The sequence below is a fragment of the Dermochelys coriacea genome, chromosome 17 (genome assembly GCF_009764565.3).
Source record: "Dermochelys coriacea isolate rDerCor1 chromosome 17, rDerCor1.pri.v4, whole genome shotgun sequence".
Taxonomy (NCBI): Eukaryota; Metazoa; Chordata; order Testudines; family Dermochelyidae; genus Dermochelys; species Dermochelys coriacea.
Window position 1 is genome coordinate 20,161,799 of NC_050084.1, and position 14,838 is coordinate 20,176,636.

General features: G+C 46.0%; 1 protein-coding gene across 3 annotated transcripts; it reads right to left on the bottom strand.

Annotated features, from left to right (window-relative positions):
- Positions 1-992: 992 nt before the first annotated feature.
- Positions 993-8,218, bottom strand: RHBDD2 (rhomboid domain containing 2). Of its 3 annotated transcripts, none has more exons than XM_038375950.2 (4): positions 7,948-8,218; positions 5,887-6,281; positions 5,282-5,432; positions 993-3,825 (listed from the first exon to the last, which is right to left on the bottom strand). In XM_038375950.2, the coding sequence occupies exons 2-4, from the start codon at positions 6,047-6,049 to the stop codon at positions 3,450-3,452; spliced, it is 690 nt and encodes a 229-aa protein (XP_038231878.1). In that variant the 5' UTR covers positions 6,050-6,281; positions 7,948-8,218; the 3' UTR covers positions 993-3,449. The 3 variants fall into 3 exon arrangements, with proteins under 3 accessions (XP_038231878.1, XP_038231877.1, XP_038231876.1); XM_038375949.2 differs by having other exon boundaries at positions 5,887-6,302; XM_038375948.2 differs by having other exon boundaries at positions 5,887-6,288; positions 7,948-8,211.
- Between the last annotated feature and the right edge of the window lie 6,620 nt (positions 8,219-14,838).

Genomic DNA, 14,838 nt, shown 5'->3' on the forward strand with positions numbered 1-14,838 from the left:
GACCCTGCAGGCTTATTCATAAGATGACTTCATTGCCTAGCTCCTGGCAGAAAGGGTCTAGTTATGCAAAGATGCAGCTTAACATGTGTGTGCTTATTACTCCCATGAATGGACTGACCTGGATGCCATAGCTCTTAAGATTGATCCTTCATGGCTTGCGACTCTGTTCCTGTACTTAAGGCAGATAAATCAGATTGTTTTAGCACAGTAGGGCTAAATTCATTGCTGATGGAACTCCTCTGAAGCCAGTGGAGCTTCACCGGTAATGAGCTAGGTTCATGATGTACCAAAAGTCAACAGATTCCAATTGGCCATGAACAGCGTTGTTTGTGTCTCTAATTCAGCCTGTAATGCATGTATTGTGTCTATACTGCTGCAGCCAGTGGTCTTGGCATGCCCAGAGCTTACAATTTGCATGTTTTCTGGTGAAGATTCCCTGGGGCAACTTTTTACTGTCTGATAATAAAAATGAGGCCAGAAAAATCAGTAAGCGCAATGGTACCAATGTGAAATTAAGCTTCCTTGGTAACATGCTGCCAGCAGCATTAACATACACAATGCTGGATAATGGAGGCAGCAGAGGATATGCAGCACCCGCTTCAACACTACTACACACAAAGCACTCAACTCCTGTCTCCAGGGCCGGCTGAATTTTTGCAAGCTCATTATACCTTGGGGATGTCCTTCACTGCTCTCACCGCAACGGACATGGGAGCAACTTTTAGAAGTCAATATTTTAGTGGCTATGCCTTTCCACGAGCATTAGATGACGTCTGTCAGACACTGCGTTCAGCAATGATGAGAAGGGGTTAACGTTCCCTATTGCCTCTGCAGTACCAACTTTCACCGGTGGGTGTGTCTCTTCACCAGCTAACACAACTAGCATGCTGTAGCTAGGCAGCCTTCACGGGGACAGCAGTGGGGCTCCACCAGTGGTGAATGTGATCCCCAGACACTACAGAAGGCATACTCCAGTTTTTGGTTTTGGCCAGGAAATAGATGGGGCTGCTAAGTTGTTTGCTTTTCAAATTAAACTAAAAGGTTACATTTTACATTGAAATATATATAAAGCAGCCAGTAACCAACACTCATCTCTATGCTATGGCATTTGGAAATATTTTTGGTAGAGCCTATTGGTTTGTAGGCAAAAGACCTCACACTTGTCACTGACCAGCGGTATGGTAGAAATATAGGCATGTGTTTGACTAACTGTGGTCACTCACCTCTTGATTTTATCCCTATTTCTAGTGTTTCTTCCAGGCTGTTAAACAAAATCAGAACAAAAACTCTAGAAAAGCATCTCATCCGTCAATTAAATACAGTCACAGTAGAATGCTTCCAGCTCGTAAGGAAGAGGTATGCCATCGCATAAGTCATCTTTTAAAATGTGGTGGCACACAGTGAATTGTAGTGTTCGTGAACGAGATGGTAGCAGCAGCTATCTCCAGCAGTAACACACACAGGTTCTGTGACCAGCCGCATCTTCTTCAGAGAGCTCCGCCCAGGGACCTCCATCTTCACATGCAACACCCCTGGCTATTCAAACCCTGGCCCACAAGGTCCTAATTTTGTACCTCAGTCTTCTCTCAATGTCTCAGCTTCTTAAGGTGATTGCCAGTCAGCTATGATACTAACATTAACAGCTGATAGTGGAGCATCAGCGCAGAGGTGCCTTCCCCTTTCAGACACTGATGGGACGAAAATGTAGGAGTAGGCGATCAATAAATATTGGATGTTAGCACCTAATCCAGCCCTTCTCACCTGACCCAAGAATCCAGATGCGGAACAGAATAGAAACCATCATATTCTCCCTGATATGCAGTTGTTTTTTTTACTTTGGTGCCTATAGTAATGTTAGGCACTGAATTATGATGATAGAAAAGATGTTGAATGAAGTGAAAACTAAGTACTTCAACACACCATAAAATAAGCAAATTTCACCTCCTTCTAGGAGCCAGACGTTATCCCCATTTTAGAGATGGGGAAACAAACACCAATGAATGGACTTTCCATCCAGGGTAATACAGTGAGAAGTAAAAAGAAAAGGAGTACTTGTGGCACCTTAGAGACTAACAAATTTATTAGAGCATAAGCTTATGTGAGCTACAGCTCACTTCATCGGCGAAAGCTTATGCTCTAATAAATTTGTTAGTCTCTAAGGTGCCACAAGTACTCCTTTTCTTTTTGCAAATACAGACTAACATGGCTGCTACTCTGAAACAGTGAGAAGTGACAGAGCTGGGACTAGAACACAGATCTTTTGAGTCCCAGTATGCTGATCTAATTAGCAGACACCGCCTACAACCCCCTGCTTACGTTAGTTGTCTCCGATACTAATTTTGGCACCAAAGAGCATTCTAAAAGCTCATCAAATGCTGCATAGAAGGGTAACAGCTAAATTCCATTTGATTCAGCCCAGTTCATTTTAAAGACTCTTCTCAAGCCTTGGAATTTATTAATTAATATACCGTAGCTTAAGTCTACCCTCATACTCCCCAGGAATATCCTAAATCCCTTAAATAAGATTCGCCCACCCCTTTTGCAAATATCTAGGACAGCCTTATGAATCAAAGCTGGCATTGTGGGCAGCATGCAAAGTTACTGTGGGTGCCTGCCATAGAGACTATATGACAGCAACATGATTGGGGAAGGCAGCCCGTGTGGCTGATGCTAATTAGAGACTCTAGCAGATGGAACAGCTGCTATTCTCCATGGCAGAAAATACCACCATATAATTCACTCCACTGTCCCCCGAATCTCAGCTCAGATTCCAAGGCCAGAAAGGACCATTGTGATCATCTTATCTGTCCTCCTATGTAACACAGGGCACAGAACTTCCAAGGCATAACTATAAAAACAGATCTCTCTCCTCTGCATCTCCATTTAAACACTGCTGTTAAATTAAATCGGTGTCAGGTCACTGGAAACCCAGCATGTGGGTCCTGGCTATACTGCAACTGTAAATGAGTCAGGGACCTACCTTAGTCCCTGTAGTCAGGTTAAAACCCAACTAGTCCAGTGTTTTGACCATTAGTGCCCATCTACACTACAGTATAATTGAGTCAAGGGACAAGTATGTTGTAACCAGGACCATAGCTGTAGTATAGAGAGATTAGGCTGTAGCCACAACGTGTAGTGAGGAATCCACATGAGAATGAGGGACAGACAGGTAGTGGTCACAGCCTTCAGCCAAAATTAAAAAATGTATCAAAATTAAAAAGGAATATAAATAAAAGAATGAACCTGAGCATTGGAAAAAATGTCTATAAGCAGTCTGCACCAGGACAAAAAATTCAGGGGCTGCCGTCGACTGTCCAATTTGACCCTGCACCCTCAGTTAAAATCAAATGAATCCTTTTGAAGCAGTCTCCTTTCTCAGCAGCACTCCACTGCAAGCTGTTCACACAAGGGCCTGCGAGGGGAGGAGGGTCCTGCTCCTCTTTGGATGATCAGTGTATTTGGACTCCTGAAAGTTCAGCTGGCACTTTCGCTGCAGGGGAACCTGATGCATGCTGAAACTTGGCCTCCAAGTTCTTCATCCCCGTGGGCATCCGAGAATCTGGCAGACATGCACCTTGGGGGGGATGGGGATCAGCTGGTTGGCAGCAGTGTCCAGGTGAGGCATCAAAGTGGCCCTGCACATAGAATTTCCCAAAGGCAGGGTTGGTTTGGTAAGGGGGGGAACCATGGATGTGCCCTGGTGTGCAGTTGTGCCAGGATCCTAGGCTCTGGGCATTGGGGTGCTCTAACTGAACCACAGGAAGGGCTGGAGGTGAAGAGCAATAGTAGCTCTGGGTGGGGTAGGAGCCTGGCACTGGATTAATCCTGAAAAGGGGAAAGAAAAATTACAGTGTGCTCACATCTGGCATTTCCAAACATCTACAAGCGCCCGTCAGGCAGACTTCTCTCCGAATCCACTACTCAGAACCGTCATTACAGTCAATCTCGATCATGACAGGCTGAGCTCAGCTGCCACTTCTTAGCAATTAAATAAAAGTAGGCTGATCAGGCACCCACTAGAGACATTTCCATACCCCTCAATAGAGAAAATACACGGACATAGTCTTGTGGAACAAGCATGCATGGAACCCCATGCAAGGGAAGAATTCTGTATGCATCTCCTGTGCCTCCATTTAAGGTGTGTGTCCTTTAACTATTCACTTGCTGAGTGCTATTTAGCAACACGTCATGAAGGCTTTAGAAGAGAAGAATAGGTAGTTCAGAGCTGCGAGGGCCGTTATTAGAATAATGAATAATTCAGGAGTGAGGGGATCCAGAAACGGCAGCTGCTAACAGGAGGTGTGACTCAGCAGGATGAATCAGACCAGGAGATGCTCTGCCCAACAGGTAATAAAGGAACGATTCTCCAATGCTCAAACCACGGAGCTATCCCCCCCCCCCAAAGTTCCATCCTGCTGTAGATCAAAGCCCACTATGGAACTTTTAGCACATGGCAGGGGCACAGCAGGCTACAGCACTGTAGATCTACACCCTAGCTTCCCACCTATGAACTTTTCACATAAACAAGCCCTTTGTCTCCCTTGAAAGCATTGTCAGGGCATGTTCCAGTTTAGCGTAGGAGATCTAGTGACACTGCCTGAGGAATTATTGTTATAGGCATGTTTTTATACCTCAGATGTCCCCCTTTGGTCATAAGAGAACAGCTGTAATCATGGGGAAATACTTCTCTGTTAGAGAACTCACTACAGTTATTCAGATACATAGAAGTTTAACCCTACTAAAAAAATCCTCCTCTGTCCATTGAGATTGGAATGTTGGCAGTAAAGGTGCTTTAGAATGGGATAAATTTCTAAATGTATCAGAAGACAAGTGAGCACTCACAGCTACAGGACATAAAGGGACTTGGAAGGCCCTGAACTCTATTTCTGCAGAAAAATCTTCCCTCTACACTGGAAATGTGCTCTGTAATGAAGACAATGACAAATTAATAACTGATACTGTGTTCTTATATCAAGCCTTTCATCAGAGGACTCTCAAAGTGCTGTATAAGTCCAGTATCCGAACATTCCTGTGAGGTAAAGTGAGGCTCAGTGATTTGCCAAAGGTCACCAGTGAACAAAAGCCCTACATCCTGTGTAAAGTTTTAATCATTAGATCCCAGTCCCTCCTCTAACAGGTGAGACAATACTGTGGAAATCATGATATAGCTTTGCAAGGTCATTTCACACCAGCACTTGTTGTCAGACCACACTCCCTACACATCACAGCTGCAGCCTTTCTTTGGGATTATAGGGAGTGTTATTGGAGTTCATGTACTTACCTCCTACTCTGGGAGGCTCTTCTCTCTGCTAAAGACCCTGGAATATACTTCAGCCCTGGTATTCTCTTCAGCAGGCTGAAAGGGAACTTCTGATCCAGCCTAGATACTACTGACTCTGGGAGATCCAAACAGAAGCAGTAGCCAAGACCATCTGAGTTTAGCAGCATGTTAAGGAAGACTGTGGGAGGTGCAAAATGGAATTAACTTTCTACATGCAACCACTCTAAATACACCTTCTTTTTACCACCAAATCAAGGCTTCTCTCAAGGCGGAATGGCTGGAAAAATTTTTTTCTACCCCCTCAGTGTTTAGACCCAATGAGCAACATGACTCTCCCAAACATATTCCTTATGTACACAAAAGCCTCACTGACTGCAATGGAAGCAAGGGGTGTAAAATAAATGCAGGACCAGGCCCCGCTGAGCAACAGTAAACCTAAGAGTCACTAAGCAGTCTACAGAAAGCCATGAACCAGCACAACAAAAAGTCAGCGAGCCTAAGCAATCAGAATTTAGCATTTTTTCCTACTCCTTCCCTAGCACAAGTCAGGCTCCACACATGCTCTTTTCACTGGTTAAACAGGTTATCACACCTGAAAAGGATACAGACTTTCCCAACTATGAGGCCACATATGTTACTCAGGAGAGAGGAATGGGGAATAAACCATGCCATGCAGAGCATTAACCAGGGCACCAGCACCATGGGAATGTTAATCCCAAAGAGTGGTGCCCTTCTCATGCGTGAACGTGTGGTGGACACTGCCAACATGGCAAAAGCAACTGGTGTAAATCCTTTGGCATCTTCCACCTCTGGCACCCCAGAGACGACAGCCTCAAATAAGAGATACAACAGGGCCGAAGAAACAGCAAAGGCAAAGGTGACGAAGCAATGCTTCACTGTGCCTACGTTCTTCTCAAAGCTGCCAGCAAAGTACCAGATGATAATGCCACCGCATACCAGGGATATCAGATCTTCATAGACAAAGATATAGGTCACCAGTCTGTGAACTGAGCAGACAGTCCTTTTAGAGAGGTACAGACAGCAGTGAGTTTGCTTTAGGCCATTTACTATGTTTGATCAGAAGAGGAGAAAATAAAATAGGAAACCACAGGACTTTTTTGTTTGTTTTTTAATTCTATCAGGCTGGAGAAGAATCTTCCACAGAATGGGGTGGAAGACAAATAGCTTGGGGCATTTAAATCTAACCTGGACAATGCGCTAACTGCAGTCAGGATAGTGCTGTGCTAGCTCCGGGGACATTTTCTTTCTGCTTCTTGGCTCAGCACCAGCATTTGGGAAAGTGTAATGGTCTGGAAATATCTGAATTGGTCTTACCAAAAAGTTTTTAGCCCTGTCAGAGTAAGAGGTGCACCAGACCTTAAAATCACATCTATCTAATTGTGGTCTTATTTCTTTCACTTAAACTGTAACACATTAGTTGCTGATATTTCTTCTTTGGACCATCAGAAGGATGCTGACAGGTTTGTAAGATATCATACCTTAGAAGTGCCCTCAGACTATCAGTTCTTTCTTCAGCACTGGGCTGCGACTGAACATAGCAAATCACAGACCTCAAACCAATAAACTTTCAATCTGTGGGTAGGATTTGGTGCCCCAACGAGTCCTCCTCCCACTCTAACTTCTGAGATTCTTATAATATGTAAAAGAAAGAGAATATTGTCTGATATAACTGATTAGGACCAAAGAGAAGGTAAGAAGAGTAAATTACAGATTCAGTTAACCAGAGCAGAAACACAAAAATCATTCAGTACTGGGGGGTGGAGAACATGGGGATTAGGAGCATGAACAAAAGGGTATATGGGGAAAGTGAAGAATGGAAGGGCAGATTCTTTAAGCTCCTGAGATCTTAAGCTAACCCTCCTAACGCATCCGATGAAGTGAGCTGTAGCTCACGAAAGCTTATGCTCAAATAAATTTGTTAGTCTCTAAGGTGCCACAAATCCTCCTTTTCTTTTTGCAAATACAGACTAAGACGGCTGCTACTCTGAAACCTCCTTCCAGAACATTCTGGAACTCAGGAACTCTCCCTTCATCCCACATCACACAATTACCAGCTTCTAAGGTGTTAACATTGCAACCCAGAAGGATAGGTCCCCAAATGAGGAGAGTTCTCCACTGAGGCTATGGTGTTCCAGCGTGAGAAAGGACCTCCGGGAGAGGCGTGTGACAGAGAAGTGGGTACCAAAACAGTGTAGGACAGGAAATATCAATAGTATTATGCAACTGTCCAGCAGCTTTGGGTGGACACAGAGCCATCTCTTGGCGATGAGGAGGCCCTTGGAAGAAAGTGGGGGTGCACCCCAGGGCGGGTGGATTTCTACAGCTGGTGAGGAGGGAGGTGGACCCTAGGATGCGGAAGGAGGTTTCCAGCAGATAGGACCCGGAGGGAGGAGTGTCCCATGGCGGCTGGTGTACTGGAGGAGGGATCTCCTGGGGGATGATCCCGAGGTAGGGGGGCCCCAAGCCAGCAGAGAGGGCCGCCGCGGGCGAGGAGGCCCCATAGATGGGGGGGATGGGAGGATGCACGAGGGGTGGGGAGTCCTGGGGCATCGGTGGCCGATGGGGGGGGGGGACCAGCTCCCGAGCGGCCCGCAGAGGGGGGTCCCGGGCCGACCCCACGGAGGCGGGAGGTCTCCTGGCCTCACCTTCCCCATCGCGCACCGGCCCGGGCCGCAGCGAGCAAGCGGCGGGGGCAGGCGGCGCGGTGGCCCCGGCGCTGTGCAGCAGGCCGGGCCCGGACACCAGCAGGGACAGCAGCCCGGTGAGGAAGGCGGCGGTGGGGAGACACGGCCAGGCCCCCGCCCAGCGGCTCTTCTCCGGCCCGGCCGGCATCCTCCCCTTGGGGCTCGGGGCCAGCTTCCGGCCGCGGCCCGGCTGCTTCCGGGTTCGGGTCCGCTTCCGCTTCCGCTTCCGCTTCCGGGTGAGGCGGGCCGGGCCGTGCGGTGACCAGAGCAGCGAGGCGCGAGGCCCTGGGCGGGGAGCTGCGTCCTTCTCGATTGCAGCGCCGGGCCTTGGCCCCGCCCCCAGCGGGGTTGCGGGCACGTGGCACAGGCCTCGCCCACTGGCCTGGGGTGGCAGGGCTGTCTGCCCCTCCCCCCCCCGCCCTGGCGGCTCAAAGCCAGGCCCCAGGCGCTGGAGCTGGGGTTCGGGTCCCCGTCCCGGCCCCGAGCCCGCGGGGGCTCCCCACAGCCGCCCTGCGGGGCAGGGTCCCGGGTGTCGGCTTTTATTTGACAAGAGCCCAAGCGCGTTTCCTGGCCTTGAGCAACCCCAGAGTTGACGTTAACAAGAGAATGTGTAGAAAGAGCCCGACCCTCCCTCGCCAGCTTCCCCTTGGCGCCTGTCTTCTTCCTGGCCGACCCCGCGCCTCCCCCGCACGTCCCGCCTCTTCCTCGCCAGCCCCCACCCCAAATCTGTACCCTCCTATCTACCTTAGGTGGCCCCCCAGAACGGTCAAGTCTGAACCCCGCGCAATCTTTCAGGTGTTCATCCTCGCCCCTCCCTCCCCCCGTGAGACAGGCTGGTGCTATTATCCCTATTGTACAGATGGGGAACTGGGACACAAAGAGACTAAGGGCTAGAATTGTGAAGGTCTTCAGCTACCTAAAGAAATAGAAAGGAGTGGCTAAGAGAGGGAAGTGGGGGACTATGGTGGGGGAGGAGGGTGTGGAGGATGGGAACTGAGAAGGTTAGAGGGTCCGCTCCCAAACCCAGCAAAGACAATGGCTTTTTCATAGGGAAGTGAAGGGATCTTGAAAATCATCACTCCTGTTGGGTCTTATGGGCCTAGGCGCTTTTGAGAATCACACCAGGGGCCTATCTGCATCTGCAGGCACCTACATACCTTTACAAATCTGGCCCTAAATGACTTGCCCAGGGTCACACAGGAAGTCTATGGCAGAGCAGGAATTGTCACTGGGTCTCCCAGACTAACATGCTAACCACTGGACCATCCTCCATGTCTTCCTTACTAATTCCCATTCAAGATCCCTCTGCTTCCCTCTCTCACTATGGGGCTGATCTAAAGTCCATTCACTTCACTGAGTTTGGGGTCAGACCCTATAACCATCTCGCTTCCCATCCTCAATAATCCTCTTCCCCCACTCTAATCCCCCCACTCCCTGCTTTCAGCCACTCCCCTTCATTTTCCTCGTGTTGGGGCAATGCTTTGGAAATGTAAAGGGCTATAAAACCGCTAAGCATCATTATTATTCCTTCCTCCATCTCTCTGCTGCTCTCCCACCACCAGACCCATCAGAGAGCAGTGTCCCCTTGTTGCTGAGGCCTCCAGCATTTCAAATCACTCACAAATGTTTAGGCGACAGTATAAATGGTGTGATTTGTATCACAAGAGGCAGCAGCACCGCGAAGCGTTAGGAATAAGCCCCTTACCCCACTTCCTGACTCCTACCAGTTCAGCGTCCCTGCAAAATGCACTGGGCGATCGCTCTGGTCACAAGAGATGACTATATATTTCCAGGCGCTCTTTTCCGCCATGTACTCGCAGTCATTAGGATATTCCCTAGAGAGTTGGCAATTAGTGACCCTGAATTTACTGATACTTTTTTTATACTCCTGGCCCTTTATGACATGCACTTTCCCCATGGTGCATGTGGCATCGATAACCTCCTCGCGAGCATGAATGAACGTGTTGAGTTTTTTACAGCCATCTCTAATCATTGTGATCCGTTTGTTTCTCATTTCACTGTTACATCTGTTGTGGTCTATGGTGTCCAGTAAGGTCAAATGTTTCCATCTGAAGGCCAGGGGGTTCTGAGCGCGAGAGATGCTGATGACAGACGTAGCAATGAATAACAGACATATCAGAGACATTCCCTTCAAAGCCATGTTGCTTAGCTGGACCTACGTTAAAAACAAAGACACAAAGGGATGGAGACCCAAGGAAGGACTCCATAGATTTTTAGATTTTAAGGCCAGACGAGGCTATCTTTCATCTAGTCTGACCTCCTGCATTACAGAGGTCATACAATTTCACCCAGTGATTTTTGCATCAAACATTTAACTTGTGGTTAAACTAAGAGCTTATCTTTTGGAAATCTGATCTTGCTGTAAAGATCTTAAGTGATATAGAATCTACTACATCCTTTGATAACTTGCCCCAAAGGTTAATTACCCTCCGTTAAAAATGTCCACCTTTGACTTCCCACTAGCCTTAAAATGTCTCACTGCTGCTGCACCAGTGCAGCTTCATTGGCAACAGCAGGGGCAGTAGACAAGGCCATGGCAGCCACAAGCAAGTTTACCATGGTGTTATCTAGTACTGCTGTCAGCAAAGTTAGATGATAGCATGGCAAAATCACCAGCACCTTGTTCACACTCAGGCTCCCATCCATCACTGCTACCTGAAATAGTAGGAAATTCTATGGATAAAAAGCCAAGTATTGACCTAGCTGCAGAATATTATTTGCTGAGCACCTGTGCTTGGTGCTGTACGAACATAGGAGACAGTCCATGCTCCAAGTTGCTTACAGTCTGAGACTGACATTGCTAATACAGTATTGCTGGCCATGTCAGTGCCTAAATAGACAGGCATAATACAGAGCAAAAACAGCGATGGAGGCTGGGTATTCCTAACTCATGGGGACTAGTATCTGTTAGATACCTTTCATGGCTATGTCTTTCTAAGCAGCTCAGCTTTCCAAACTGCTAGAACCAGACATAACTAGAACGTCTCAGAGGGGGGTTATCCATAACTCTACTGTTTTTATGTCCCCATGGTGTTTTTTTTCTGCTGTATGATAACTTTGTTTTGCAACTGCAAATATTTGTATAATAAACGTGTATTTAAAGGCTCTCTGCCTGATATCTGAAGGTGTACATGTCAGATTGCTTCCTGCGGGTGTATTATATCATCATCATCATCGCAAATCTCAAAGGGACGTGGCCTGCTGGCAAATCGAGCACCACCCAGGTTGATCTCTGGCAAGGTGGTTTGATTGCATATTCAGTTTGTTTATGTCCATCACTGGCAATCTTCTCCCACCACCAGGGCTGGGCTAAGTGTTAATTGCAGAACTGCCTGTGTCCTAAGCAGGGGAGCATTTATTAGTAGGGCTTCTGATTTTCAGACTTAACCGATAAACATCCCAATGCTAGATATACTGTATATGAAATCAGTGTTTATCCAATAAACACCAGAAATGGTTACTCAATTTATGTTGACTTCACTCCTTTCCCCATGCAGTTTGTGTATACACGTGAAGTCTCTGCTCTGTGGCTTGTATCTAATGGTTTGTCTACACAGAGCAGTAATGTGGACTACAGGGGTGTGATTTCTAAAGTGCACTGACATGTTGTGTATTAACAGGTCCATTTAGATCCTGCTGGTGCATACTAAAGGTTCCCTAGTGTACTTTAACCTTATGCTATTTGAAACAGTACTACGCATATATCCAAAAAGAAAGCCCTTAACTAAAATGCAGCCACCTCCAGCCTGAAGCATGGTAGCTACTTAACAGTGCACAGCAACTCTATACAATGTACACAAGTCAAACTGCAGGGAGCAATTTAGGCCTCCATCCTGCAAAGAATTAGGTCTGTACTTAGCTTTTATGCACTCTGATGTGTTCCATCAACATCAGTGAGATTATTCACAGCATACAAAATTAAGCATATGCATTTATCTTTGGAGCCTTAGGTTGGCAGTTTGGGATTATCTGAGCTGGAATTTGGCCATGGACACCCCTGTTCTTGTGACAAGTGAAACAGGATCTATGAAACGAGTACATAACCAGGACCTCTGTGTTGTAGGAAAGTTAAAAAGATAATTGCTCTCATATTTAAATGGGATTTAGCTGAAAGAAATACAGTATATAACTTCCCAGGATGCAATGTTTAGCAGGAAAAGGTAGAAATGGTTTGAACTATTTTAGACTTTTAGAGCCTGGCGGGAGATGAGCGGAGTATGGGGAACAGATTTTCAGAAGTTTCAAATTACTTTCTTCTTCTTCAAAATTAACTTTAAAATAAAGCAATTTTAGCTTTGGCACCAATGGGCCAGAGAGCATCAATGACTCAGGCCTCCTGAGTCTGTTCTATTTTCTATTATCTGTATTTTGCGAATACAGACTAACACGGCTGCTACTCTGAAACCTGAGTCTGTTCTATTCGCTAGATGCTCCTGGGATTGTTTAAAGGGCAAAGACATGTAACTGACTGTGTGCCTGTATCTGAATTAGAACTCTTTTGCCCCGGTAAGAGTGCAGGATTCTCTGACGGGTGCAGGGATTCTGAGTGGTGCTGGAGAGAGCTGTGTGAGAACTCCATAAACTGCTGATTTTGATCTCTATCATCCTGCTGCTTGCTGCCAAGTGCTGTTTAAAATCTGGTCCTTACTTAGGTGCCTAAATGGGAGTTGAGCGCTTTGGAAAATCTGGCCCAATCCCAAGAGCATGTCACATGGAGAAATTCCAATGGACATGGACAATTCTTTGGGCAGAGTGCTTAGGTCCCAGCTTTCCACAGTAGGGCTGGGAGCACAGAAGAAAATGCAGTTCACTGAGGGGAGAGAAAGTTGTCCAGACAGAGAGACAACACAAACCTCACTTTAACTAAATATTCTAGTCACTGCTTGTTCTGCAGAAATGCTTTCACTTCCTTCTGGGCTGCGGGAATAGGATCTGCCTCCTGCTATGCCTTGAAGGACAGAAACAACCCAACTTGTTTACCAGTCTCCTCAATCAGATCTGCTGCAATCAGAAAACTCTCTTCTTTCTCCATTTAAAAAACAGACAGAAACTTACTTTCTTACAAGTTACTTACAAAGTTACGTTGTTCTTCTCCAGCTGCTGATGGTGATCTGAAATAACAAACACCTTAGGGTTTAAAAGAAAATTGTACAAATGGCTTATTTTTCCTCCAACTCATTATTTTTGAACTTGCTATTATTTTGCTCTAGTCTTACATAGTCTTAAACTAAATCTTTAAAGTATTTTGAAGAGATCTAATCCTTAAATTAATATATTCATAGTGATCCCAGTGGAGTGGGGTTTGCACTCTGAATCAATATTGTCCTAACCTTTAATTTATTAAAGGTACAGATTGCTTACAAATTAAACTTCTTTGCTCAGTTTTTCTTTTAAAGTTCTCTTACCAGCTTTGAAATGGGACTTGAAATGGATTGACAGGCTTTTGTCTATAGCCTCACACAAGCTTCTGCATCCTCTGCTGAAATGCTGTTTTGTAACTTCTGTGAGCAAAGTGAGTCAGTTAATTGGCACAGATATTCCTGTGCCCTCTGCTACAGAAGTATACTAAAAGGGCTATATTTTCTCTTTCTCCAGCAGTGGAAGAACGCTACTGTTCCAAAGCTTTCCTGAATCAGATCCTTGGTCTTTTTTATAGTTCACTCATATCAACAGGGTCTGAATTTAAAGGGCACTTTGGGAGGGACAGGAAAGGAATATAAAGTTAAATCTACTGTTAGAGGGATTTCCCTCAACCCTCCCACTTCCCTGGTTCTTGTCACGCAGACAGCAAGCAGCAAAAGACAAGAAGTTCAAAGTGCAGAAAATGAGATCTTTATTGGGGTTAGTTTCCAAGCAAGCATGTTCTGAAGCCCTTCACACCAGTTGGGCTTATGTCTATATGCTGATAGAGTCTGTTCCCCAGTGTCGCCCTTCCCAGTTCTAATGCCGCAGAGCATTTACCCCGCCCGTGTCCCCCTTCCCAGCTCTGACGCTGCAGAACCTTGCCTGTGTCCCTGTTCCCCGTTCCCGTTCCCCCACCCCCTTAGCAAACACGATTCCAATTTCCCTTCCCTCCCACTTCCTGTTTGACCCCAGTTTATGTAGTAATATTCTCAGCTATACCTTAACCAATCATTTTACTGAAGTCTATCTAACCAATCCTAACATATTGTAACATAATTCTCTAACCAATTATATCCCACTACCCTAATTAACTTACACCTAGCAAAATTAATTATACATTAGATAGAAATAATTAGAGAACCAGACAGATTAACAATAGAAAAATGGGGGCCATAAAAATAAAACATACAGAAATGAGGGTTTCACAACCACAATCATTGATAAGTGATTTCTTGCCAGACATAGGGTGACCAGATAGCAACTGTGAAAAAACAGGAAAGGTGGTGGGGAGTAATAGGCGCCTATATAAGAAAAAGCCTCCAAAAATTGGACTTCAGCTCACTTCATCGGATGCATCCGATGAAGTGAGCTGTAGCTCACGAAAGCTTATGCGCTAATAAATTTGTTAGTCTCTAAGGTGCCACAAGTACTCCTTTTCTTTTTGCGAATACAGACTAACACGGCTGCTACTCTAAAAACTGGACTGTCCCTTTAAAAATGGGACAACTGGTCACCCTAGATTGACAGGATGCTATCAAACTAAGTTTTCTTTAACCATCTTTATCTGGTAGTGATGGGCACTATCAGGACAGGATTGTATTCCTAAGAGCCCAATACCACCCTATTTCAATGTGACTGGTTTGGGATGTGACCGTGCCCCTGCTGCTTAGCCAAAGGCCTTAGCCTAAGAACAAGGCCTCAGACTCT